A 26,189-nucleotide genomic window follows, 5' to 3' on the forward strand; every position below is an offset into this window, starting at 1 on the left:
TATATTGACCTGAAAGCTTTTTCAGATCCTTTGTATAGTAGCTTTACAAGTGTGTTTTATACTTGCAGATCCGTTCAGGAAGCAACACCAGGAACGCTGCAGCAGAAACCCACCAGCTAGGCCGCAGCAACAGAATTTGGCAACCACTTCTATTTGTCCACCCTTACGCCGACAGTTACCCGCCTCCCGTTGCCTGATAAATATTCTGGTGATGGCGCCTCCTGCAGGGGTTTCATCAGCCAGTGCTCAATCCACCTGGAGCTGCTGGCTGCGCGATTCCCTACAGAACGGGCCAAGGTGGCCTTTATTATTTCCCTACTGTCAGGCAAGGCGCTGGAATGGGCTACATCTTTATGGGAGCGTGGTGACCCTGATATTCAGACCGCTGCCCACTTGCTAACAGCCATCAAGCAAGTTTTTCTCGGTCCACGGGTCACACACGACACCTCTCTACAGTTGCTTGCCTCGTCTCAGGGATCCCTCTCGGTTAGCCAGTATGCCGTCCGTTTTCGGACACTGGCGACCGAGCTGGAGTGGTCCGACAAGGCACTGATTCTGTTTTTTTGGAGAGGTTTAGCGGAGCATGTCAAGGATGCTCTCTCTACTAGAGAGATCCCTACCACTCTGGAGGAGTTAATATCCACCTCCTCCCGTATTGACCTCCGTTTTTCGGAGCGCGGTATGGAGCGTGCTCACTCCAAACGAAGAGGTACTCCTGCTCCCAACTTTTTTGAGCCTCTGGAGCTGCCCGAGCCAGAGGTTCTACCCCCAGAGCCCATGGAGGTGTCTCGTGCCAATTTTGAGACACGTCCGGCGCAAGAGTCCATATGCGGTTGTCACCATCTACACGCTGCTTCTCAGGAAGACAGCGCCCCGCAATGGTCAGATTGTGAGTCGGTCGGCGAGACTTTTGTTCCTCCTGGCTTGCGGCCTAAGATTCTCGCGTGGGCACACGCGTCCAATGCGGACGGCCATCGTGGCTATATGTAGACCACGAAGTCGCTGGCCGGATCGTATTGGTGGCCTTACAGGGCTCAGGATGTTAAAAAGTTTATTCGGGCATGCACCTTATGTGCTCGGGATAGTCTTCCCAGACGGAGTGTGGCATCGGTCTCTGACACACGGCGCCGTTCCCCTGAAACTCCTGCTCCCATCATATCCCGGGTGTCCCTTTTGAGAGTGGGCGACCTTGCCCTCGCTGATACCTTCCGTGTGTCCTGGTTTTCTATGTCACCAACCAGGACACCAGGCTCGCCCTTGGACGAGTCTGGGGCCTGTGCCAATGTCGGGCACAGGCTGGTGGTTCGGAAGGTTCAGGGGGGAGGGGGCCCTAGGAGGGGGGTAATGTTAGGAGTCATATTTCGGCCATTACTAGGCAGGAATCTAGACCCTCACATGCTGCAGTCTCCTGCTCTTTGTCTAATGTGAAGGAGATTGCAGAGGGGATTGCTTTACAGCAACTCTCTCCGGAGGCGAAGTTCTTCGTCCCTTCTTCTGAGCATGCTCATGGGATAATCGACCATTGGAGCTCAGGAGTCAGGTGCTCAGGTCCTGCTCCAGATTCTATTGGCTCAGCTCAGAGATCTGGAAGCCTTTGAAAGGTCCCGTTTGCTATAAAAAGCGTGCATGGCTGTTCCGCCATGCGCTAGTATAGTCATACTTGCTGCTGTGTGTATGTGGATGGATGCATGGACTGGTGAATGACTCATTTGAAACCCCCTTCCTTGTGTATTACGGTTGTGTGAGGGAATGAGTTATAGCCAGTAGACAGCGCCAGCGCTCCACTATTGCACCTGCTAGCGTCTAACATCGCGCTTGCGGTACTGCGGTGTTACCTTGCGGCAAGTCTCACGCCACGCTGTAGCAGCTATTGTTTGCGTCTGCAGTTGCAGCGCAGTTTTCCATGAGAGTCTACAGTAGGTCCTGGTGGAGTGAGTGCCGTTTTTTAACTACTCCCGTGACCATATACAGCTCGTGCACCGCTGAGTCCCTGTGTTCTGAACAGGCTCAGCGTTGTTATATTTTCTTTATTGGTTCTGTGTATTTAACAGAGATTCCTTTGTGCACCTGGGTGCTATCTAAACCCTGTGCACATTACCGCCAGATTGCTCTGCGTCACTTAGCTGCGGTTTCTCCATCTACCGCACGGTGGACCCCGAGTGGCGAAGGCACTTCATTTATATTTTTTATTTAGTGCCTTCCGCCACTCCTAACAGTTAGTATCGCCAATAATTGTGTCAATAACATCCCCCCAAATTAGGATTTATCATGTCTCAGGTGCAACAAGCCATCCTTAAGCTGCAAAAGCAGAAAAAACCCATCCGAGAAATTGCTACAACATTAGGAGTGGCAAAATCTACAGTTTGGTACATCCTGAGAAAGAAAGAAAGCACTGATGAACTCATCAATACAAAAAGACCTTGGCGCCCACGGAAGACAATAGTGGTGGATGATCGCAGAATAATCTCCATGGAGAAGAAAAATCCATTCACAACAGCCAACCAAATGAACAACACTCTCCAGGAGGTAGGCGTATCAATATCCAAATTTACCATAAAGAGGAGACTGCATGAAAGTAAATACAGAGGGTTCACTGCACGGTGCAAGCCACTCATAAGCATCAAGAATAAAAAGGCTAGACTGGACTTTGCTAAAAAACGTCTAAAAAAGCCAGCACAGATCTGGAAGAACATTCTATGGACAGATGAAACCAAGATCAACCTCTACCAGAATGATGGAAAGAGAAAAGTATGGCGAAGGCGTGGTACAGCTCATGATCCAAAGCATACCACATCATCAGTAAAACACGGCGGAGGCAGTGTGATGGCTTGGGCATGCATGGCTGCCAGTGGCACTGGGTCACTAGTGTTTATTGATGATGTGATACAGGACAGAAGCAGCCGAATGAATTCTGAGGTATTCAGAACCATACTGTGTGCTCAGATCCAGCCAAATGCAGCCAAACTGATTGTCCATCTGTAGTATGAAACGACGACCAATGACCCAAAACATAAAGCCAAAACAACCCAGGAATTTATTAAAGCAAAGAAGTAGAATATTCTTGAATGGCCAAGTCAGTCACCTGATCTCAACCCAATTGAGCATGCATTTCACGTGTTAAAGACTAAACTTCAGACAGAAAGGCCCACAAACAAACAGCAACTGAAAACCACCGCAGTGAAGGCCTGGCAGAGCATCAAAAAGGAGGAAACACAGCGTCTGGTGATGTCCATGAGTTCAAGACTTCAGGCAGTCATTGCCAGCGAAGGGTTTTCAACCAAGTACTAGAAATGAACATTTTATTTACAATTATTTAATCTTGTCAATTACTTTTGGTCCTTTTTAAAAACAGTGTGGTAATGTCTAGAACCAAAATTAGAAAAATGTTGTCTCTGTCCAAATATATATGGACCTAACTGTAAGTACCAATTTGTTCCAATTTATAAGGAGGCCCGACCACTTACCAAATTCCTCAAGGATAGCCATAACTGGTCTAATAGAGGAAGAGGCATCCCCCAGATACAGAAGCATGTTGTCCGCATAGAGCGAGATGCGTTCCTCCAGGTCCCCCACCCTAAATCCCCGCACTTCCTTAGAGGCCCTAATAATACATGGTAAGGGTTCAATAGTGATGGCAAATAGGGGCAACAGAGGACATCCCTGTCTTGTTCCCCTCCCCATCGCCACCACCCCAGACAACTCACCATTGACCCTAATCCTAGCTGATGGACCATTATAGAGTAGCTTAATGAGGGCCAAGAACTTAGGGCCAAATACCATTCTTTCTAAAATCTTCCAAAGATAACTCCACTCAACCGTATCAAAGGCCTTAGCTGCGCCGAGCGATAGCACCGCCCTGGCCCCCGCCTCAGGAGAACTTAACTGCATATTGAGGAACAACCAACGCAAATTAATGGCAGTAGACTTCCCCAGCATGAAGCCCGACTGATCCTCATGAATGAGCCCAGTAATAACCTTAGCCAGTCTGACCAAGAGAACTTTGGCAAGAATTTTAACATCCGTCTGGAGTAGAGAAATGGGCCTGTAAGATTCAGGATGGAGGGGATCCTTACCCTGCTTAAGGATGACCACTATAATAGCCTCTAGCATGGACGGAGGGAGCTGTCCCATATCACTTGCAGATTGAAAGACTTTTAGCAGCAGAGGCAGTAAAACACTACTGAAGCGTTTGTAAAATTCACCAGGGATACCGTCCGACCCTGGTGCCTTCTCATTCGGAAACTCTGAAAGCGCGTACTCCAGCTCCTCAATTGTCAGGGGCCTATCCAACTCCTCAACTGCCTGCTTAGAAAGTTTAGGAAGTTTTATCTTAGACAGATATGTGTCCATTTCTCCGTCGCAAGGAGGGGCCCTAGAAGCATACAGTTCAGAATAGTACTTTTTAAACTCTGCTAAAATGTCCTTATTATCTGTGATAGTTACCCCCTCTGTATTATGTAAACTCGATATATGGGCCAAGTCCTCCTGTGCCTTAATAACAGAAGCCAATAGGTGTCCCGTACTTTCTCCCGCTTCAAAGAACTTCTGCTTATAGAAAAAACATTTATGCTCAGCTTTGTCAAGTAAATGGTCCGAGTATACTTTCTGAGCCTCTTCCCACTGCCTCCTACTGGAGTCTGATGGTGTAGTAGTAAATTCAAGTTCATATTTATCTACCTCTTCACGAAGGAAGGATGTCAACCTTCTGGATTTGGACTTAAATTTGTAAATTTCTTTTCAAAGAACTCCTCTACAAAAAGCCTTAATAGCATCCCAGACAATTTTTAGCGGGGCGGTGTCAATATTATGATGTAGATATTCCTTAATACACCCTTCTATAGTATTCCCATTAAACAGAAGAAGCCAATTTGGGTTTAGCCGCCATGGGGCCCAACTCCTCACTCCGTCAGCTCCCCATCTCATCTGCACTCTAATGGGTGAGTGGTCCGAAACACTTCTTATTAAGTATTCGACCTCGGCCACCAGAGTCAGCATCGAATCAGAACCTATCGCCAAGTCAATTCTTGACAATGTGTGGTGGGATAAGGAGTAACAGGAATAGACTTTAAGTTTAGGATTTTTTAACTGCCAAATATCATGAAAACCCAACTCAGTAAGTGCAGCAGCTATTTTCGTTGGGGGGAGAGCTCTGATATATTACCTGAGTGGAATTTGTTCCAGAATGGATGGAGGTAGTTGTTAAAGTCCCCCAACATTAGGACTGGGGCAGGAGCATTTTTGCTAATAAAAAGAGATATTTTCCTAAGAACTTCACCAGAGTAGGGGGGTGGGATGTACAGGGTAACCAATAACATATGAATGCCATAAACAGAGCAGACCAGACAAACATATCTTCCATCTGCATCAATAGAAGAGCTGTCACACACAAAGGGATGGAGAGATGAATTAGAATGCTAACCCCTCGAGCATGCGTGGAATACACTGAGTGGAATGACGCACCTACCCAGGGGTTTGTAAGTGTCTGGAAATTATCCGTAACTAAATGTATTTCTGTCAAGCAAACAATAGCTGGGTGATATTTACGGAGGGATGAAAAAATTGCATACCTTTTATTGGCATTCCCCAACCCTCTTACGTTCCAGGCCAATAGGTTCATGTTTTGAGCCATATCATATTTATATAATTGTTTACCACAATATCCAAATTATCTAAGTTGACTATGCCTGCATAATATAACGGAAACCTGGGCCCCCTAGGGAGCATCTATTCCATTTTGAAACCCCCACACACAAACCCAAACAATATCCACACAACGAAACATATCCCTCTAGAAGAGAGATTGGGGGCCTTTAAGAAAACTAGGCCAACACCGCAGTTAAGACAGTGTGTCATGCACATAGGCAGATACAAAAATTTCCACACAGAGAGACCCGCCATCCGGCGGGACTAGATGGCACTCAGCTCCTTCTCAAGTTCAAGTCAACCAAAAATCTGCACGAGTTTTGGTGTGGTAGGACAAACAATTTAAGGCTATCCCGCATATCATCCAGATCCACAGCTGCAAGGATGAAAAAATCCAAGTGCAAGTGGATATGAGAGCCACTGGCTTAGCAACAGATGCTGTAGAAATTGCCAGAAAGTGCTGGTGTCAATGTATTGTCCTCCGTAAGTCTTTCTCGTTATCATCAAGCCAGTCCAGGGCGGTTTTTGGAGAGTCAAAAAAATGAGTAGTCCCTTGGCCACCACACGAAGCTTGGAGGGTAGAGCATAGCATAGGGAATTTGGATATTCCTTAGACGTTTCTTGATATCTAGAAATTGCGCCCTCTTTTTCTGCACCTCCAGGGAAAAGTCTGGATATATAGAAACCCTATTGCCATCAATGGTGAGTTCCTGAAGTTCTCTAGCTTGCCTGAGGATGGTGTCTATCTTTGTAATGCAGGAGTTTCAGGAGAATGGGCTGTGGGGGTGTCCCAGGTGGGGGAGGCCGAGCCGGTACCCTATGCGCCTTCTCTATGGAAAAAAACAGGGAGAGAATGTCCTTTCCCATGGCACCTGTCAGCCACGTCTCCAGAAAGGCAGCCGGATTTCGGCCTTCCGCTCTCTCCGAGACCCCCACCAGGCGCAGGTTGCTTCTGCGAGAGCGATTTTCCAAATCATCAACTTTGCTGATCGATAGAGATATATTGTGGACAGCTCTACCCAGGTCTTGAGTCACAGGGGTCAATTTATCTTCAGTTATGCCCGCTCGCCTCTCCAACTCACCCACTCTCTCATTCACTGTGTGTAGATCATGCTTTATACAGGATATGTCCGCTTTCATCTCTGCCATCTGAGTGGTTACATCCTTCAGAGTGGAATTACAGGCATTGATTGCTGCTAGAATCTCACTCAGCGTGGGTTCAGACATCGAGCTAACCTGTGAGCTGCCTCTCCCAGCCTCTCCATCCTTCCTGCTGGTCTTATCAGCCTGCTTTGTTTAGCTAACAGGGACCTTTGTACTCACAGTCTCTGCAGATAATGAACGCTGCTTCTCCTCTCTGTCAGGGTGTTCATGAAGAGTGACTCTGGCAAACTTCTCAAGTTTAGCACGTGCATCTGAATTCCTGTTTGCAAAAGAGCAGTGTATAGTCGCCATCTTATACTGTCCTCTCTTACCCCTTGCTGAGTCCATATCAGTCCTCCTGCATCGGGAAGAAGAAGCCACACTCATTCCCCAGATAATCTCTTTGTACAGGAGGATTTGGGTGAAAGAGCAGAGGGGTCACAGATGGCAAATATCACCGGTGGCAGGATAAACAGGATAATCTGCGGGAGCTCACACTTTGCAGTCTGCCCTAAATGCCGTCCAGGCCACGCCCCTGGAATTGGATTCTTAGTTGTTGGATCCATAGACGGTGGGTTATATGAGTAAGGACCCTCTAGTCCGAAACGCGTAAGCGTCTGTCACATTGGTGAACCATATGTTTTTTATGCATCTATTCTGTTTTTAATCATTTTTTTGGAATAAAGTCTTTTGATTTTAACCATCCTTTGGTCGAAGTTGCTTGAACATCTCCTAAGTATTGTGCCTACAAGATTTTCCGGAATCCAAGTTCCCTGCACCGCCCAGGATTGATTGCATTCCTCCAGACTTCACATCTGCTATGGTTTGGTGAGCTGACAAAAAATTTTTTTTCCTTGGTGGGTCATATGAGTCTGTCTACAGGATGGGATCACATCTACCCTACTCCTTGAAACCCCCACCTCCCCACCTTTTTTTCTATCCTTTCTTCTTTCCCTTTTTCTTCTCTATCTTCTATTCTTTCACTGACCTAGAATCTTAGGGCCCCGTCACACATAGCGACACACCAGTAATCCCGACAACGATATTATCTTGTCAGGATCGCTGGTGTGTTGCTACATGATCGCTGGTGAGCTGCCAAACAGGCAGCTTCACCAGCGATCAGCACCAGCGACGTGGGTAACAAGCGATGCACATCACTTAGTTACCCACTGTGTACCTTAGTTACCAGCGCGCTGGTGCAGGGAGCTGGTAACCAAGGTACACATCGGGTTTCTAAGCGGCGTGCGGCACTTAGAAACCCGATGTGCACCTTGGTTACCAGCTCCTTGCACCAGCGCACTGGTAACTAAGGTACACATCGGGTTTCTAAGCAGCCGTTTACCTTAGTTACCAGTGGCAGCTCGCTGATCGCTGGTCTCCCACCTGTCACACGCAGTGATGCGTGCTGGCAAGCGGGAGACCAGCGATCAAAAAAATGTCCTGGCCATTCCAGGATGATCAGCGATAACCGGCAGGGGGGCCGGTCGCTGAGAAGTGTCACACAGCAATCTCGCTGGTGAGATCGCTGTTGCGTCACAAAACTTGGTACTCAGCATCGATCTCGTTAGCGAGATCGCTATGTGTGACCCCCCCGTCACACATAGCGATCTCGCTAACGAGATCGATGCTGAGTACCAAGTTTTTAAATTTTAAATAAGAAGGTACCTAGACTAAAGCCCCCCCGCTTTAGTCTAGGTACCTTCTTATTTAAAATTTAATTCAACTATAGACAAAGTTGTGCTGATGTTAATGGCCTACATGAACAAGCACTTCAAACGCTCATTCATAATTTGTTTCATATGTATGATTTATTTTCTAGGGCAAAACTGTCATAGTTGTTATATAATTCTTTTTTGTCTGTGATGGTAGAAGATAGTGATAGTAGAAGCGGTATGTTCTTTTCTCTTTCTGTTAGTAATGATTGACATGTATAAATACCTCAATAAACTTGATTTATACAAAAATTATCATGGTTATTCCACAAAATATTCATTTCTGAACTCTTCCTGAGTTAAAACATTAGTATTGTTGTTTCTAAATGATTATGGACTTGTTTTCTTAGCATTACTTGAGGTCTGCGAGCACTGCATTTTTTTTGTTATTTTGACCATTTCTCATTTTCTGAAAATAAATGCAAAATTTAGTGCTTGGAAATTCGAAGACATGTCAGTAGCTTTTTTTTAGAATAAAAGAGCAATTTACATTTTACTCAAAAATATACCTATAAAGAGAAAATCAGACAAGCTGAAAATTTTGAAGTAGTCTCTTAATTTTTGCCAGAGCTATATGTGTGTGTGTGTGTGTGTGTATTTATATATATGTATATATATATATATATATATATATATATAAATATATATATATATATAATATTTTGTTTTTCATTTTTTCACATTATAGAAATTAAAAAAAGGAGTCTGGGCAGAAGCAAAAGTTTAGGCACCCTTGTAGATTTGTGTGCTCTGATAATTTTGACCAAGATTTGAGACCTTCATTAGCCTGTTAGTGTTATGGCTTGTTCACTATCATCGTTAGGAAAGACCAGGTGATGCAAATTTCCCACCTTTATGAAAATCTGAGTATCAGTGCACACTCACCTTAATCATAATGTAAAAAGAATAATTTTATTTGACAACAGACAAGATAGATTTAAAAACAGTTAAAAATACAAAAAAATAAGAGGGTTTCCCAGACGACAATACCTGATAATGCATGAAAACGTGCAGGAGTATGTTTGTTAGTACCATGACAAGCAGGTAAATAGATGTATAGCACAATATACCGTAGTCAAAAAGATGTACCTCTGCAAGCACCACCAATAGAAGCATATATCCATAAAATTGATAGCATTTGGGGGCCTCATAAGCAGAGGCGGTTTTAACAGAGTGGGATTGTAAAGGCGACTTGTGCGTATATTATCATGTTATCTTATTTCTGTTGTAATATTGCCTTACCTTTAGGCAAGTCTTCTAATAAATCACCCCACAGTACATTGCCAATACTCTTCTGGTCCTCTGCTGCTCTTCATTTGCATTCCTGCAGATGTGATTTGCGGTGCAGGATTATGCCACTGCAGCTTTTCACTGGCTGCAGCAGTGATGCCATACAGTTAGGTCCATATATATTTGGACAGACAACATTTTTCTAATTTTGTTTCTAAACATTACCACAATGAATTTTAAACAAAACAATTCAGATGCAGTTGAAGTTCAGACTTTCAGCTTTCATTTGAGGGTATCCACATTAAAATTGGATGAAGGGTTTAGGAGTTTCAGCTCCTTAACATGTGCCATTCTGTTTTTAAAGGGACCAAAAGTAATTGGACAGCTTAAATAATCTAATATATAAAGCTCAATGTGGGTGTGTATGTATGTATGTCCGGGATTGGCATTAGCACCGTCGCAGCTACAGCCACAAAATTTGGCACAGTCACACATCTGGACCCCAAGAGCGTCATAGGCTATGTTGTGAGGCGAAATTTTAACCCCGCACGTTCCAATTCACCAAACAATTTTGCCCCTATCTATATAATGGGGAAAAAGTGTATGTATTGGCATCTGCACTGTCGTAGCTACAGTCACAAAATTTTACAGTCACACGTCTGGACCCCGAGAGCGTCATAGGCTATGTTGTGAGGCGAAATTTTAACCCCGCGCGTTCCAATTCACCAAGCAATTTTGCCCCTATCTACATAATGGGGAAAAAGTGAAAGGAAAAGTGTTGGAGGCAAATTGACAGCCGCCAGGTGTGAACAAAGGGGATTTAAAGAATGCGAGCGATGGCACCAAAGAGTATATACTGTACAGTTGCTAAGGTGGGACCCTGACATGGGATACTCACCACACACGGGGATATGAACACACACAAAATGCGCCACACACTACCATATGCTTCAACACATATACCACCCTCAGCACACATTTCACCATACATACACCAACCTCGCCACATAAAAGTCCAAACACAAAAGTCGCCTCTCAAAATTCGCCACACTGTCCCAGAGCTGTTTAAAAGATGAAAAATGAGCTGTGATTGGTTGCTATCAGCAACAGTTTTCTTTGTAGACAGTTGTGGTAACTGAGGCCTATTATTCTTATCATTTCTATGGTGTTATTGTCCTTCTGTAAAGCTGGAAATAACACAATTTATTACTGTGCCAACACAGACCACCCTCTGACACAGACTGCAGGGGGAGCCCAGTATCACAAAGGATAGGATTAGATACACGGCTCAGCAGTCAGTATCACACAGGATAGGATTAGATACACAGCTCAGCAGTCAGTATCACACAGGATAGGATTATTAGATACACAGCTCAGCAGTCAGTATCACACAGGATAGGATTAGATACTCAGCTCAGTACACAGTATCACACAGAATGGTATTAGATACACGGCTCAGCAGACAGTATCACAGAGAATAGGATTAGATACACGGCTCAGCAGTCAATAACACACAGGATAGGATTAGATGCACGTTTTTTATGTGCAAAATAATCATTATAATTTGTTATAACTAACCACAGTTGGTTACTATGCCCAGGCAACGCCGGGCTCTTCAGCTAGTTGTAAATAAAATGTTCATTTCTAGTACTTGGTTGAAAACCCTTTGTTGGCAATGACTGCCTGAAGTCTTGAACTCATGGACATCACCAGACGCTGGGTTTCCTCCTTTCTGATGCTCTGCCAGGCCTCCACTGCGGTGGTTTTCAGTTGCTGTTTGTTTGTGGGCCTTTCTGTCTGAAGTTTAATCTTTAACAAGTGAAATGCATGCTCAATTGGGTTGAGATCAGGTGACTGACTTGGCCATTCAAGAATATTCCACTTCTTTGCTTTAATAAACTCCTGGGTTGCTTTGGCTTTATGTTTTAGGTCATTGTCCATCTGTAGAACGAAACGACGACCAATCAGTTTGGCTGCATTTGGCTGGATCTGAGCACACAGTATGGCTCTGAATACCTCAGAATTCATTCGGCTGCTTCTGTCCTGTGTCACATCATCAATAAACACTAGTGACCCAGTGCCACTGGCAGTCATGCATGCCCAAGCCATCACACTGCCTCCGCCGTGTTTTACAGATGTGGTATGCTTTGGATCATGAGCTGTACCACGCCTTCGCCATACTTTTATCTTTCCATCATTCTGGTAGAGGTTGATCTTGGTTTCATCTGTCCAAAGAATGTTCTTACAGAACTGTGCTGGCTTTTTTAGATGTTATTTAGCAAAGTCCAGTCTAGCCTTTTTATTCTTGATGCTTATGAGTGGCTTGCAACGTGCAGCGAACCCTCTGTTTTCCCATCACCCATGACAGCACACCTGAGAGAGGGATCCGCCCCGCCAGGACAGGAACCTACTGAAATATAAGGGTCGGCACCTCTCCCCCGCTTCAGTTGGGTTCCTGTCCTGGAAGGGAATCCCACTGACAGCGGTGCCTATCATAGGAAAAGGTCCCAGGCCCGTCCCGGTGCGGGAAGAACAGGGTGCCTCACCTGTAGCGCCGGCTGTCGGGTGCTGGAAGCACAGTCCCCGGAGGTCCCAGGGGCTGCGGGTTCGTGTGGTCGCGGGCGGCGGCTCCTGGAGGCTCCACCGTGCATCCCTCCCCTCGCGTATGCCTGCGGTCTCGCTCCCCCAGAGAGCCTAGTGAGGGAGGGCCGTGGCTGTCTTCCAGCCGCTGACGTCAGTACCGCAGGGCATCCTGGGAGCGCGCCGGCTGACGTCAAGTGACGGCAACATGGCACCCGGTGTGACGCCGGCCTTTCCTGAGAAGAAGATGCAGCGGTGGGCCGGTGGTCGCAGGGGGAGGGGAGGAAGCGCTCACCAGGACCGAGCCAGCCTATTTAAAGGAGGATGGCGGTCAGCACGGATGGGTAACCATGGGGTCAGAGCAGGAGCGGTCACTGTCTCCACCGTCTCTGCCTCCTTCACAACCCTCCGTCCACAAGCATGGCAGCCGATCGAGCAGCGGTCGACCCAGCTATAGGTCGGGGGAATCATCGAGATCCAGAGAACACAGATCGCGTGCTCCTCCACAGCCTCCGAGTCCGGTACCCTTGATTACGGATGGTGAGTGATCTTCGTGAATGTTAGCAGGCTGTTAATAGGGGCCTTCTTTGTATGCTTAAATTCCTTAGGAGAAAGCAGGGAGTAAGAAGAACAACAGAGATTGTGCCATATGTAATAGCCCCCTAGCAAGAGACTGGCAGAAGGACCTTTGCGCCAGCTGTATCCAGCAAACCATGGCAGAGGAAGCGCCTAGTTTCGCAACCAACCTTAGATCAGTTATCAGGTCGGAGATGGAAGGCTCGCTTAAAGCATTGTTAAAAAAAGGGAAAGAGTAGGAACAATCCCCCTAGCTCTATCTCAGACTCGTCCTCGGCCTTATCTCAGGCCGAACACCCATCTTCCTCCTCAGACAGTGACACGAGTGGCAAACCATGTTTTCCAGTAGCAGATACAGATGCTCTCCTTAAGGCCATCAGAGTGATGATGGGCCTACAGGAGGAAAAAACAGCTAAGTCCCTGGAAGACCTCATGTTTGGGGGGACTACAAGAGAGAAAGAAACGGACCTTTCCAGTCAATGAAAAGGTCCAAACACTCATTGAGAGAGAATGGAGGAAGCCCGAGAGGTCAGGGGCTCTTTTCTCCGCCTCTAAGAGGAGATACCCCTGTGAGCATAAGGACACAGAAATATGGGACAAAGTCCCAAAGATTGACGCGGTGGTGTCCAGGTTATCCAAAAAATCGGCTCTTCCCTTGGAAGACTCAGGTACTTAGGGACCCGCTAGATAAAAAAGCGGACATGCATGGGAAGCAGTAGCAGGAGGATTGAAGCCTGCAATAGCCGGCACCTGCACGGCTCATTCCCTAATGATTTGGCTGCAGCAATTAGAAGAGAGACTAGCGTCAAAAGTCTCTAGAGAAAAAATACTAGCAGATATGTACCTTCTGCATGGGGCGGCAGCTTTGTTGGCGGACACCTCTGCTGACTCTATGAGGTTGACAGCTAGGGCGGCAGGATTATCAAACGCCGCCAGGTGCGCATTGTGGCTTAAGGGCTGTCCAGGAGATCTGCAGTCTAAAGCTAAGCTGTGCTCTCTCCCATGTGATGGTCGGTTTTTATTCAGGAAAAACCTAGATGACATCCTAGAGAAAGCAATTGACAGAAAGAAAGGCTTCCCCAGGTTTCCAGCAGATCCGAGGAGGCCGCCCTTTCGGAGAGGAAAATTCAACAGGGGACGTCCCCCAGGGGATAGAAGGAGATGGGAAGATAAAAGGAAAAAGGAGTCCGGTTTTATGTTTGGTGGAGCCACCTCCACTTCCAAGAAATCTCCACAATGATGCCAGTATTCCGATGGGGGGAGATTGGAGCTCTTTTCCTAGGCATGGGAAAACATCTCTTCCAATGCCTGGATCCTAAGCATCATAAGGGAAGGCCTAAAGATTCCTTTTTCACAGCAGCCAAAAACAGTATTTGTCATTACCCCTATCAGGAAGGCAATAGAAGAACAGTTGGCCTTAGAATCGGAAATCCTGAGCCTGCTAGACATGCAGGTTGTTTCCGAAGTCCTGAGTGCACAGGAGAGATCGTGGTTCTACTCGCCCCTCTTCCTGATAAAAAAACCGGACCAGTCATTCAGAACTATCATAAACCTCAGAGGCCTCAATCAGTGGATAAAAAATCAGACTTTCAAGATGGAGTCAGTAACTACAGCCATAAAACTGCTGCAACACGATTGTTTCATGGCCGTAGTCGATTTAAAGGATGCATACTATCACATCCCCATCCACCCAGGCTATCAAAAATACTTAAGAGTGGCCCTCTATATCCAGGGCATTCTCAGATGTTTTCAATTCAGGGCCCTTCCATTCGGCATATCCATAGCCCCAAGAGTTTTTACCAAAGTCGTAGCGGAAATGACAGCCTTCCTCCATATTTATGACAAGGTCATAATACCCTATTTGGATGATTTCCTGATAGTGGGCAGCTCAGAAGACCACTGTACTGTACAGTTGAGATGAGTGACCGATACCCTATAGGAACTGGGGTGGATGGTAAATGTAAAAAAATCAAGGTTACAGCCCCTAAAAAAACAGACTTTTCTAGGGTTTATCCTGGATTCCGAGCAACAAGCCTATCTACTACCAGAGGCCAAGATAGAGGTGAGGAATGTGACCTTGGCGGCCCTAGACCAACCCCACATGACTCTGGCGAACGCGATGTCCTTGCTAGGTACCCTGACGTCCTGTATCCCGGTGGTCAGGTGGGCACAATTCCACACCCGACAGCTTCAAGGGGAAATTCTAGCATCACAAAGATGAGGGCATTTAGAAGGAAGGCTGAAGCTTTCCTTAGAGGTCAGGAACTCTCTCAACTGGTTGTTAGACAGGACAAACTTGGCATCAGGGATGCTATGGGACAAACCTGTGACGGACATAATCCTGACAGATGCGAGCTCCTCAGGGTGGATGGCACACCTAAGGGGTCATGCGGCCCAGGGGTCCTGGGGGCCTCAAGAACGGGGCGTATCTTCCAACTTGAGAGAACTGTGGGCAGTGAGCAAAGCCCTAAGAGACTTTATTCCCCTACTCAGTGGCTGCAATGTCCGTATCATGTCGGACAACAAAGTAACAGTGGCATACATCAATCATCAGGGGGTACAAGATCTCACTCCCTAACGAAGGCAGCCAGCGACATTTTCCACAGAGCAGAACAGCACCTACTGTCTCTAACGGCTTTGCATGTAAAGGGTATAGAGAATAAAGAAGCCGATTTCCTGAGCCGCAATATTCTAAGGCAAGGGGAATGGGCTCTAAATCAATCCATTTTTCAAAAAATAACACAACTATGGGGGGAGCCGGTAATAGACCTCTTTGCCAACAAAAACAACAGGCAAGTGGAGAGATTTTGTTCATTAAACCCAATGGAAAAACCATGGGCAGTGGACTCATTACAGATTCCGTGGGACTTCAGGCTAGCCTGTGCGTTCCCCCCAGTGACTCTGATCCCAACGGTAATCAGAAAGATCAGGAAGGATCAAGCCAGGGTGATCCTAATAGCCCCATTCTGGCCAAAAAGACCCTGGTTCTCTCTGCTGCGAATGATGTCCCTCTCAGATCCATGGATTCTGCCAGAAATCCCAGACCTGCTAACTCAGGGGCCAATATTCCACGCTCACGGGATTCCATCTGACAGCGTGGAATTTGAAAGGTCGTTTCTAATGGATAGAGGGTTCTCTCCCGGGTTGGAGGCCACCCTGCTAAAAAGTAGGAAACCGGTAATGACTAATATCTATGGCAGAACATGGAATAAATTCCTGCAGTTCTTAGGTAAGCCGTTAGAGCAAGAGCCCCTGATTAGTGCTATCTTTGAGTTTTTACAATCAGGATTACAGCTGGGGCTAGCTGTAAATACCCTTAAAGTTCAAGTATCCGCTCTGGGCGCACTTTATAACTGCAATTTGGCAGCAAACAGATGGGTAGCTAGATTTATTAAATCCTGCCATAGGTCCAGACCTATCCCATTACCAAGAGTAGCTCCATGGGATCTAAACCTGGTATTAGAGGCCCTTACAAAAGAACCACATGAGCCTATTCAACAACTACCCATAAAGTATCTTACCCTAAAAACGATTATTTTAGTGGCCCTTACGTCGGCCCGCGTAAAGTAAGTGACTTTCAGGCTCTCTCAGTAAATCCACCTTATACACAAGTATTTCAGGATAGGGTAGTATTAAAAACAGACCCCGCATATCTGCCTAAGGTAGTATCAGATTTCCATCGAAGTCAGGAGATTGTCCTTCCTTCCTTTTGCAAAAATCCAGGGGAGGAAAAATTCCACAATTTGGACGTTAAGAGAGCCATGCTAGAATATATATCTGTGACTAGCCAATGGAGGAGGTCCCAGTCCCTATTCGTAGCTTTTCAGGGTGCCAGGAAAGGCTATGGAGTGTCAAAAGGGACTATTGCCAGATGGATTAGGGAGGCCTTTAGTATAGCCTACTCAGCTAGTGGTGTTCCGATTCCTGACGGCATCAAGACTCATTCCACCAGAGCCGTGACGACCTTCTGGGCTGAAAAGGCAGAGGTATCAATTGATCAAATTTGTAAGGCTGCTACCTGGGCCTCACCATCAACCTTCTTTAAGCACTATAGATTAAACCTATCCTCCTCTGCTGACTTAACCTTTGGTAGAAGGGTGCTACAAGAGGTGGTCCCTCCCTAAGGTGTTTTTAAGTCTCCAAAAATCTCTCAGGTGTGCTGTCACGGGTGAAGGAAAAACCACCACGGTTACTTACCGGTAGCCGGTTTTTCCAGAACCCATGGCAGCACCTGTATATTCCCCCCCTTTTTTACCATATGGGTGTGCACGTTAGTAGGGTGTATTTGTGTGATGTGGTGTTGGATAAGCATGTAACTAACCGGGAAGTCCTCTCATGCTCTGTAACCAACTGAAGCACGGGAGAGATGCCGCCCCTTATATTTCAGTAGGTTCCTGTCCTGGCGGGGCGGATCCCTCTCTTATGTGTGCTGTCATGGGTTCCGGAAAAACCGGCTACCGGTAAGTAACCATGGTGGTATTTACTTTCATGCAGTCTTCTCTTTATGGTAGATTTGGATATTGATATGCCTACCTCCTGGAGAGTGTTGTTCACTTGGTTGGCTGTTGTGAAGGGGTTTCTCTTCACATAGTAACATAGTTTTAAGGCTGAAGGGAGACTTTAAGTCCATCTAGTTCAACCCATATCCTGTCCTAACCTGCCCTAACATGTTGATCCAGAGGAAGGCAAAAAAAACCCATGTGGCAAACAGTAAGCTTCACATTGGGGGAAAAAATTCCTTCCCGACTCCACATACGGCAATCAGACTAGCTCCCTGGATCAAAGCAATATTAAGGAAACTAGTGTATATACCCTGTAACATTATACTTTTCAAGAAAGGCATCCAGTCCCTTCTTAAATTTTAGTAGGGAATCACTCATTACAACATCATATGGCAGAGAGTTCCATAGTCTCACTGCTCTTACAGTAAAGAATCCGCGTCTGTGAGTATGCTTAAACCTTCTTTCCTCCAGACGTAGATGATGCCCCCTTGTCCCCGTCACAGGTCTAAGAGTAAAAAGATCATTAGAAAGGTCTTTGTACTGTCCCCGCATATATTTATACATTGTAATAAGATCACCCCTAAGCCTTTGATTCTCCAAACTAAATAACCCCACCTGTCTTGGTATTGCAGACCCCCTAGTTCCCTAATAACCTTGGTCGCTCTTCTCTGCACCCGCTCCAGTTCAGCTATGTCTTTCTTATACACCAGAGACCAGAAGTGTACACAGTATTCTAAGTGTGGTCGCACTAGTGACTTATATAGAGGTAAAATTATGTTCTCCTCATGAGCATCTATGCCTGTTTTAATGCATCCCATTATTTTATTTGCCTTTGCAGCAGCTGCCTGACACTGGCCACTAAATGTGAGTTTGTCGTCCATACACCCAGGTCTTTTTCAGTGACAGTTTTGCCCAATGTTTTACAATTAAGCACATAATTATACATCTTGTTCGTTCTACTCAAGTGCATGACCTTACATTTATCCCCATTAAAGCTCATTTGCCATTTATCAGCCCAAGCTTCTAGTTTACATAAAGCCTCCTGTAATATAAAATTGTCCTCCTCTGTATTGATTACCCTGCAGAGTTTAGTGTCATCTGCAAATATTGAAATTCTACTCTCTATGCCCCCTACAAGGTCATTAATAAATATGTTAAAAAGAAGCGGGCCCAAAACTGACCCCTGTGGTACCCCACTGCTAACCGTGACCCAGTCCGAGTGTGCTCCATTAATAACCACCCTTTGTTTCCTATCCCTGAGCCAGCTCTTAACCCACCTACACATATTTTCCCCTATCCCCATTGTTCTCATTTTATGTATCAACCTTTTCTGTGGCACCGTATCAAAAGCTTTTGAAAAGTCCATGTACACCACGTCCACTGCATTCCCTTGGTCCAGTCCAGAACTTACCGCTTCATAAAAGCTCATTAGATTAGTCTGACAGGAACGGTCCCTTGTAAACCCATGTTGATATTGGGTCATGAGGTTATTCTTCTCCAGGTACTCCAGTATAGTATCTCTTAGAAAACCCTCCAGGATTTTACACACAGTTGAGGTTGAACTTACTGGCCTATAATTTCCAAGTTCAGTTTTTGTCCCCTTTTTGAATATTGGCACCACATTTGCTATACGCCAGTCCTGTGGTACAGACCCTGTTATTATGGAATCTTTAAAGATTAAAAATAATGGTCTATCTATGACTGTGCTTAATTCCTGCAGTACTCGGGGGTGTATCCCATCCGGGGCGGGGATTTGTCAATTTTAGTGATTTTTAGACACTGCTGTACTTCCTGCTGGGTTAAGCAGGTGACATTTAATGGAGAATTTTTATCCCTGATGTTATCCGTCATGGGATTTTCTTGTGTAAATACTGTTGAAAAAAAGTCATTTAGCATATTGGCTTTTTCCTCATTCACCATTTCACCCAGACTATTTTTAAGGGGACCAACACTATCATTTTTTAGTTTCTTACTATTTATGTAGTTAAAGAATATTTTGGGATTATTTCTACTTTCTCTGGCAATGAGTCTCTCTGTCTCAATCTTTGCTGTCTTGATTTGCTTTTTACAGAATTTATTTAATCTTCTATATTTAGTTAATGCCTCATCACTACCTACTTGCTTTAATTCTCTAAATGCTTTATTTTTATCTTTTATTGCACCCCTTACAGCTCTATTTAGCCATAGTGGTTTCCTCTTATTTCTCGCATGTTTATTCCCATACGGTATATATTGTGCACATGTCCTATTCAGGATGCTAAGAAACGTCTCCCATTTTCTTTGTGTATTTTTATGTCTCAGGATATCGTCCCAGTTAATTGCACCAAGATCATCTCTCATCCGTTGGAAATTTGTTTCCTGAAGTTTAGTGTCCTTGTAACCCCTCTACTATACATCTTATTAAAGGATACATGAAAACTTATTAATTTGTGATCACTATTACCCAAGTGACCCCCAACCCTTACATTTGATATGTGGTCTGGCCTGTTGGTTAATATTAGGTCTAGCAGTGCCCCCCTCTTGTTGGGTACTGAACCAGTTGTGAAAGGTAATTGTCTCTCATAGTTGTCAAAAACCTATTACCTTTGCTGGAACTGCAGGTTTCGGTTCCCCAATGTATTTCAGGGTAGTTGAAGTCCCCCCATAATAATGACTTCTCCTTGAGTCGCTGCTTCATCTATTTTCTTTATGAGGATATTCTCTGTTGCTTCCATTATTTTTGGAGACTTATAACAAACCCCTATCAGTAATTTATTGTTTTTCCCCCCTCCCCTTATCTCTACCCACAGGGACTCTACATTTTCATTAGATTCATATATATTATCACGAAGGATGGGTTTTAAGGATGATTTTACATATAAACACACGCCTCCCCCTCGTTTATTTGTACGGTCATTTCTGAACAGACTATAGCCCTGTAAATTAACCGCCCAGTCATGGCTCTCGTCCAGCCATGTCTCAGATATCCCCACCATGTCATAATTATGTTCCAACAACATTAACTCCAATTCCTCCATTTTGTTGGTGAGGCTTCTGGCATTAGTATACATGCACTTTATGTATCTCTCTGTACATCTATTCTTTCTTAAATTATTAACTGTTCTAACCCCACCCCCCATGCCACCCCCACCCCCAATTTCATTATTTGCGCCCAGGTCTCTATCTGCACTGTCTTCCCCTCCTATAAAAGGAATACCCTCCCCCGTCCCTTGTTTAAACACTCCTCCAACCTTCTAGCCATTTTCTCCCCCAGCACAGCTGCACCCTCCCCATTGAGGTGCAGCCCGTCCCTAGCGTAGAACCTGTAGCCAACTGAGAAGTCGACCTAGTTCTGCAGGAACCCAAACCCCTCCTTCCTACACCAATTCCTGAGCCACTTATTAACCTCCCTAATCTCCCGTTGCCTCTCTGGCGTGGCACGTGGTACAGGAAGTATTTCCGAAAATACCACCTTGGAGGTCCTTGCTTTAAGCTTACAGCCTAATTCCCTGAAATCATCTTTAAGGACCTTCCACCTACCTCTAACTTTGTCATTTGTGCCAATGTACACCATGACCACTGGATCCTCACCAGCCCCTCCCAGTAATCTGTCAACCCAATCAGAATCATAGAATCGTAGAGTTGGAAGGGACCTCCTGGGCCATCTGGTCCAACCCCCTGCTCAAAGCAGGATTCGCTAAATCATCCCAGTCAGATGTCTGTCCAGCCTCTGTTTGAAGACTTCCATTGAAGGAGAACTCACCACTTCTCGTGGCAGCCTGTTCCACTCATTGATCACTCTGTCAAAAAGTTTTTTCTAATATCTAATCTGTGTCTCCTTCCATTCAGTTTCATCCCATTGCTTCTAGTCTTTCCTTGTGCAAATGAGAATAAAGATGATCCTTCTACAATGTGACAGTCCTTTAGATAATTGTAGACAGCTATTAAGTCTCCTCTCAGTCTTCTCTTTTGCAAACTAAACATTCCCAAATCCTGCAACCTTTCCTCATAAGACAGGGTTTGCAGACCGGTCACCATTCTGGTCGCTCTTTTCTGAATTTGCTCCATTTTGTTGATGTCTTTTTTAAAATGCGGTGCCCAAAACTGGACACAATATTCCAGATGAGGTCTGACCAAAGAGGAGTAGAGGGAAATAATGACTTCACGTGATCTAGACTGTATGCGTCTGTTAATACATCCTAGAATTGAATTTGCCTTTTTTGCTGCTGCATCACACTGTTGACTCATATTCAGTCTGTGATCTAATAGTATACCCAAGTCTTTTTCACATGTGCTGTTGCTTAGCCCTTTTCCTCCCATTCTGTATATGCTTTTTTCATCATCGATGTGTCGGACTCGAGCGCCAGTTAGGCAGCACACCGTTCGACGATCCCTGTCTTTGTGACAGATTGCCCTATCTGTTCCCCTAATAATTGAGTCCCCCACTACCAGAACCTGTCTGGCCTGCCCTGCTCTACTATTTCCCCCCTTACTGGAGCAGACACTCCTCCGGCTTTCAGAGGACATGCCTTGCTGCAGCAGTGCTACTCCTGCACTAACACTCCCCTCATCTGCCAACTTAGCAAACTTATTAGGGTGTGCCAGATCAGGACTAGCCTCCCTGGTGCTCTTCCCTCTACCCCGCCTTCTGTCACCCAGCTAGCTACTTCATTGTCCTGCAGCTCCAACCTAGCATCCCCTCCCTCATCTATCCCATTGAGCGTCTGCTCAGAGAGCAGAAGACTCCTTTCCATATTGTGTATGGATCTCAGTGTTGCCAGCTGCACATTTAGATCCAGTATCTGGGCTTCATACTGCTGTGCTCACATCTTGCACAGCAGTATGCACCCTCGACCGGCTGTTCAAGGATTTCATACATGCGGCAAGACGTGCACTGGATGGCATTGGCAATACTGGAGCACATCCTAATGGGGATTGTACCAGACAATAAGATAAGCAAAAATAAATAAAAAGTATTAATAAAATATAACAGCAATTCAGTAATACCTCCCTTGGAAACTCCCTGAATCCAAAGTCACTGAATCTCAAGTCACACACTTACCACAGTTCGCACTTACACTCAGGTCTCACTCAGCCCGTTCACACTCGCTCAGGCAGAAGATTTAAAAGATTTTTTTTCCCTTTTACCAGTGCACCACCCTGCTGCTCAATGCACTTCCAAAAAACCATGGAGATTATTTTGCGATCATCCACCACTGTTGTCTTCCGTGGGTGCCCAGGTCTTTTTGCATTGCAGTGCTTTCTTTCTTTCTCAGGATGTACCAAACTGTAGATTTTGCCACTCCTAATGTTTTAGCAATTTCTCGGATGGGTTTTTTCTGTTTTTGCATCTTAAGGATGGATTGTTTTACCTGCATGGAGAGCTCCTTTGACCGCATGTTTCCTTCACAGCAAAATCTTCCAAATGCAAGCACCACACCTCAAATCAATTCCAGGCCTTTTATCTGCTTAGTTGAGAATGACATAACGAAGGGATTGCCCACACCTGTCCATGAAATAGCCTTGGAGTCAATTGTCCAATTACTTTTGGTCCCTTTAAAAACAAGGTGGCACATGTTAAGGAGCTGAAACTCCTAAACCCCTCATCCAATTTTAATGTGGATACCCTCAAATGTAAGCTGAAAGTCTGAACTTCAACTGCATCTGAATTGTTTTGTTTAAAATTCATTGTGGTAATGTCTAGAACCAAAATTAGAAAAATGTTGTCTCTGTCCAAATATATATGGACCTAACTGTATGTAACTTGAGCCTCTTGGGATTTAACAGGAAAACAATTATATATAAAAAAAATTTTTTATGTTTTCTGCTGCCATTTAATAGCTTTTGAGACACTCCTTTCAAATTGGCTTGGTCTAATTGGGTAATATTAGTAAATTGGTCATACCCCACAAACAGCCATTGTGAACTTAGTTTTTATTTAGCAACTATAAACTGTTAAGTGTGCTGGTTCTGTGTTTTACAAGAACGTATTGGCTTTGTGAAATGTCAGAACTGTAACTGGTGATATATTTCATCTACGTAGAACATTTATCCTCCTACATTTTATCTATTGTTCTTCATTGTATTTACTGCTCATGAATATTAATTTTTATATTTAACTACTGTTCTGCCCTGTAGTTTATCAGGTTCTTTTGTATCAAACCCACACTGAACATATCTATTCACTCTAGCTTATATACGCATTCATTCCCAATTAATATGTCTTGAAAAATGTCACAAGACAGAAAGGAGATGTCATTTAGAGAAGCACTCCTAATAATACTTTTATTTTCTAAATGTGTGTATATGTGTTTGTAATGTAGTGTGAGTAACATAGTTATTAAGGTTGAAGGAAGACTTTAAGTCCATCTAGTGTGTTAATATACTCTCTTCCCACTTCTCTCTCCGAGGTCCAGCACCCGTCTTCTGCTCTTCTCAGTGATGTCAGTGCTAATGAGACCTGCAGGCTCATTCTACACACTATGTGTGAGCCAGTACTTTCAGTTACAATGTAAACCTATGGTGCCTCGTTCTGACTCTCCATAGGATTACATTGTAAAACTGCTGAGCGCATTGTGTCCTGGAGAGTCTGAGAGCTGTCTTGCCATTCAGAAGAGCAGAATATATTAAGTATATTAATATATTAAGTATATTAATCCACACAAAATCAGAAAAAAAACACAGTGAGGGAGAGGGGGAGGTGCACAAGTCAGGTATCCAACCGTCAATAATAATAAAGAACTTGGCACTCAAAAATGGAAAGCGATTTAACAGTTCCTTTATTGTAAAAAGCATCCAGTTCAACACACTTCTTAAACGTTTTCAGTCATACAATCGACCTTCATCAGAAAAAGAATTTCATGGTTGCTTTAACTAGAATGAGTTTACAAAGAGAAACACAAAGTTGCAATTAATCAAATCAATATGTGACATAAACATGAATAGCAGGATGCTACAGTTGACTGTACTATGAATTTAAACAAAAAGTCGATAAATGAGTAAATACTGAGAATACGAATCCTGAGACGAGGTTCAAGTGAGCTTCAGTGAAACTCCATTAATTCCATGGGCAGTGATCTAGAGTCTGTGCTTTGATGGTCTATAAGGAAAACATCATTACTTGCCAAGAGAGATACAAGGAGGAAAGGATATGGAAATAAGTACTAAAGGATACGGTGAGGTTCAAAGTAGACTGGGACTAAATGGTGTATAGCCACCATATGTGAGGTAATAATCGGATGGGGTGAGTGCCAGGACAGATACCTCAAAGGAGCGGTAATGGAAGAACCCATAAATCGCTTTCGATTTTTGAGTGCCAAGTTCTTTGCTATCATCCACACAAAATGTTAGTACAATTGCTTTTCTAAGCACGTTTTGTAAAAAAAAAAAAAGTTAATTACGTCTTGCAATTTGTAATTTTCTAAAGCACTTGCTTTTTTTGTTTTTCTCAGTGGATGAACAGAGGAAATCTCGCAGCACTCCTGCTGTTTTGATGGAGATTATTAAAGAGGAGGGACTGTAAGTACAAAATGCATCTCGGGCTCTATTGTATCCGGCATCATAGGTCTTGTTTGTAAAGGAACTGTAGTAGCAAAGGTGATACCAGGGAATCCTTTTAGATCCTTTGACTATAATTAAGTCTGTTCGTGGAGGCATGATTTTAAATAGCAAAAATAGTACTTTTTTTTATAGTAGACATTTAAAGAAGTTCACCTTTCTCAGAAAAATATGGCTAAAAATGAAGGTAATGCATTTAACCCCTTCATAACTGAGCCCTTTTTCGTTTTTGAGTTTCTGATTTTCGCTCCCCTTATTCCCAGAGCCACAACTTTTTTATTTTTCCATCAATGTGTCCATGTGATGGCTTGTTTTTTGCAGGATGAGTTTTACTTTTGAACAACACTATTGGTTTTACCATATTAAGTACTCAACGGGAAAAAAATTCCAAGTGCAGTGTAGTTACAAAAAAAGTGCAATTCTACAACTGTTTTTTGGATCTCTTTTACCATGTTCACCAAATGCTTAAACTTACCTGCCATTATGATTCTCCAGGTCACTATGAGTTCTTAGACACCAAACATGTAAAAAAAGAAAAAAAAAAATTACGTCATTTTCCGAGACCCGTAGCGTCTCCATTTTCGTGATCTCGGGTTGGGTGAGGGCTTATTTTTTGAGTGTCGAGCTGACGTTTTTAATGATACCGTTTTGATGCAGATACGATCTTTTGATCACCCGTTATTATATTTTAATGCAATGTTGCGGTGACCAAACAAAAGTATTTCTCGCGGTTTTCGAATTTTTTTCTTGTTGCGCCGTTTAGCGATCAGGTTAACTTTTTTTATATTGATCGACTTATTCTGAACACGGCGATACCAAATATGTATATGTTTGATTTTTTTATGGTTGTACTTTGATTGGTGCGAAAGGTGGGGTGATTTGACCTTTTTTCTGTTTTTTTAAGATTTTTAAAAACTTTTTTTTTTTTTTTACTTTTGGCATGCCTCAATGTCAGACGAGAAGCTGCCATAACCCGATCGGCTCTGCTACATACAGGCAATAAGCAGATCATCTGTATGTAGCAGAATTGCTGACTTGCTATGAGCGCCGACCACCTATAGACCTCTAGTTGTCATACCGACTCATCGGTGACCTGCGATCATTTGACGGGGTCACAGATGGGCGGATTTCTGGCGCCATAGGCGGATTTCCGGCGCCATTGCCGTTAGTGCATGTTAATTGCCGCGCTGTCGGAGTTTAACAGCGGCATTTATCGAGTTAATAGCCGCAGGTGGATCGCGATTCCACCCACATCTGTTCTGGGCAC

General features: G+C 44.4%; 1 protein-coding gene across 10 annotated transcripts in view; it reads left to right on the forward strand.

The window, feature by feature from the left end:
* Positions 1-26,189, forward strand: part of SLC25A17 (solute carrier family 25 member 17) — a 470,764-nt gene that overhangs the window by 201,523 nt on the left and 243,052 nt on the right. For all 10 annotated transcript variants that reach the window (XM_073558023.1, XM_073558022.1, XM_073558025.1 and 7 more), the window contains one exon: positions 24,817-24,883. In XM_073558023.1, coding sequence (XP_073414124.1) covers positions 24,817-24,883 — 67 coding nt within the window. The remainder of the gene's footprint in view (positions 1-24,816; positions 24,884-26,189) is intronic.

This window comes from Dendrobates tinctorius, unplaced genomic scaffold, assembly GCF_039654945.1.
Source record: "Dendrobates tinctorius isolate UK_male_01 unplaced genomic scaffold, ASM3965494v1 ptg000012l, whole genome shotgun sequence".
Lineage (NCBI taxonomy): Eukaryota > Metazoa > Chordata > Amphibia > Anura > Dendrobatidae > Dendrobates > Dendrobates tinctorius.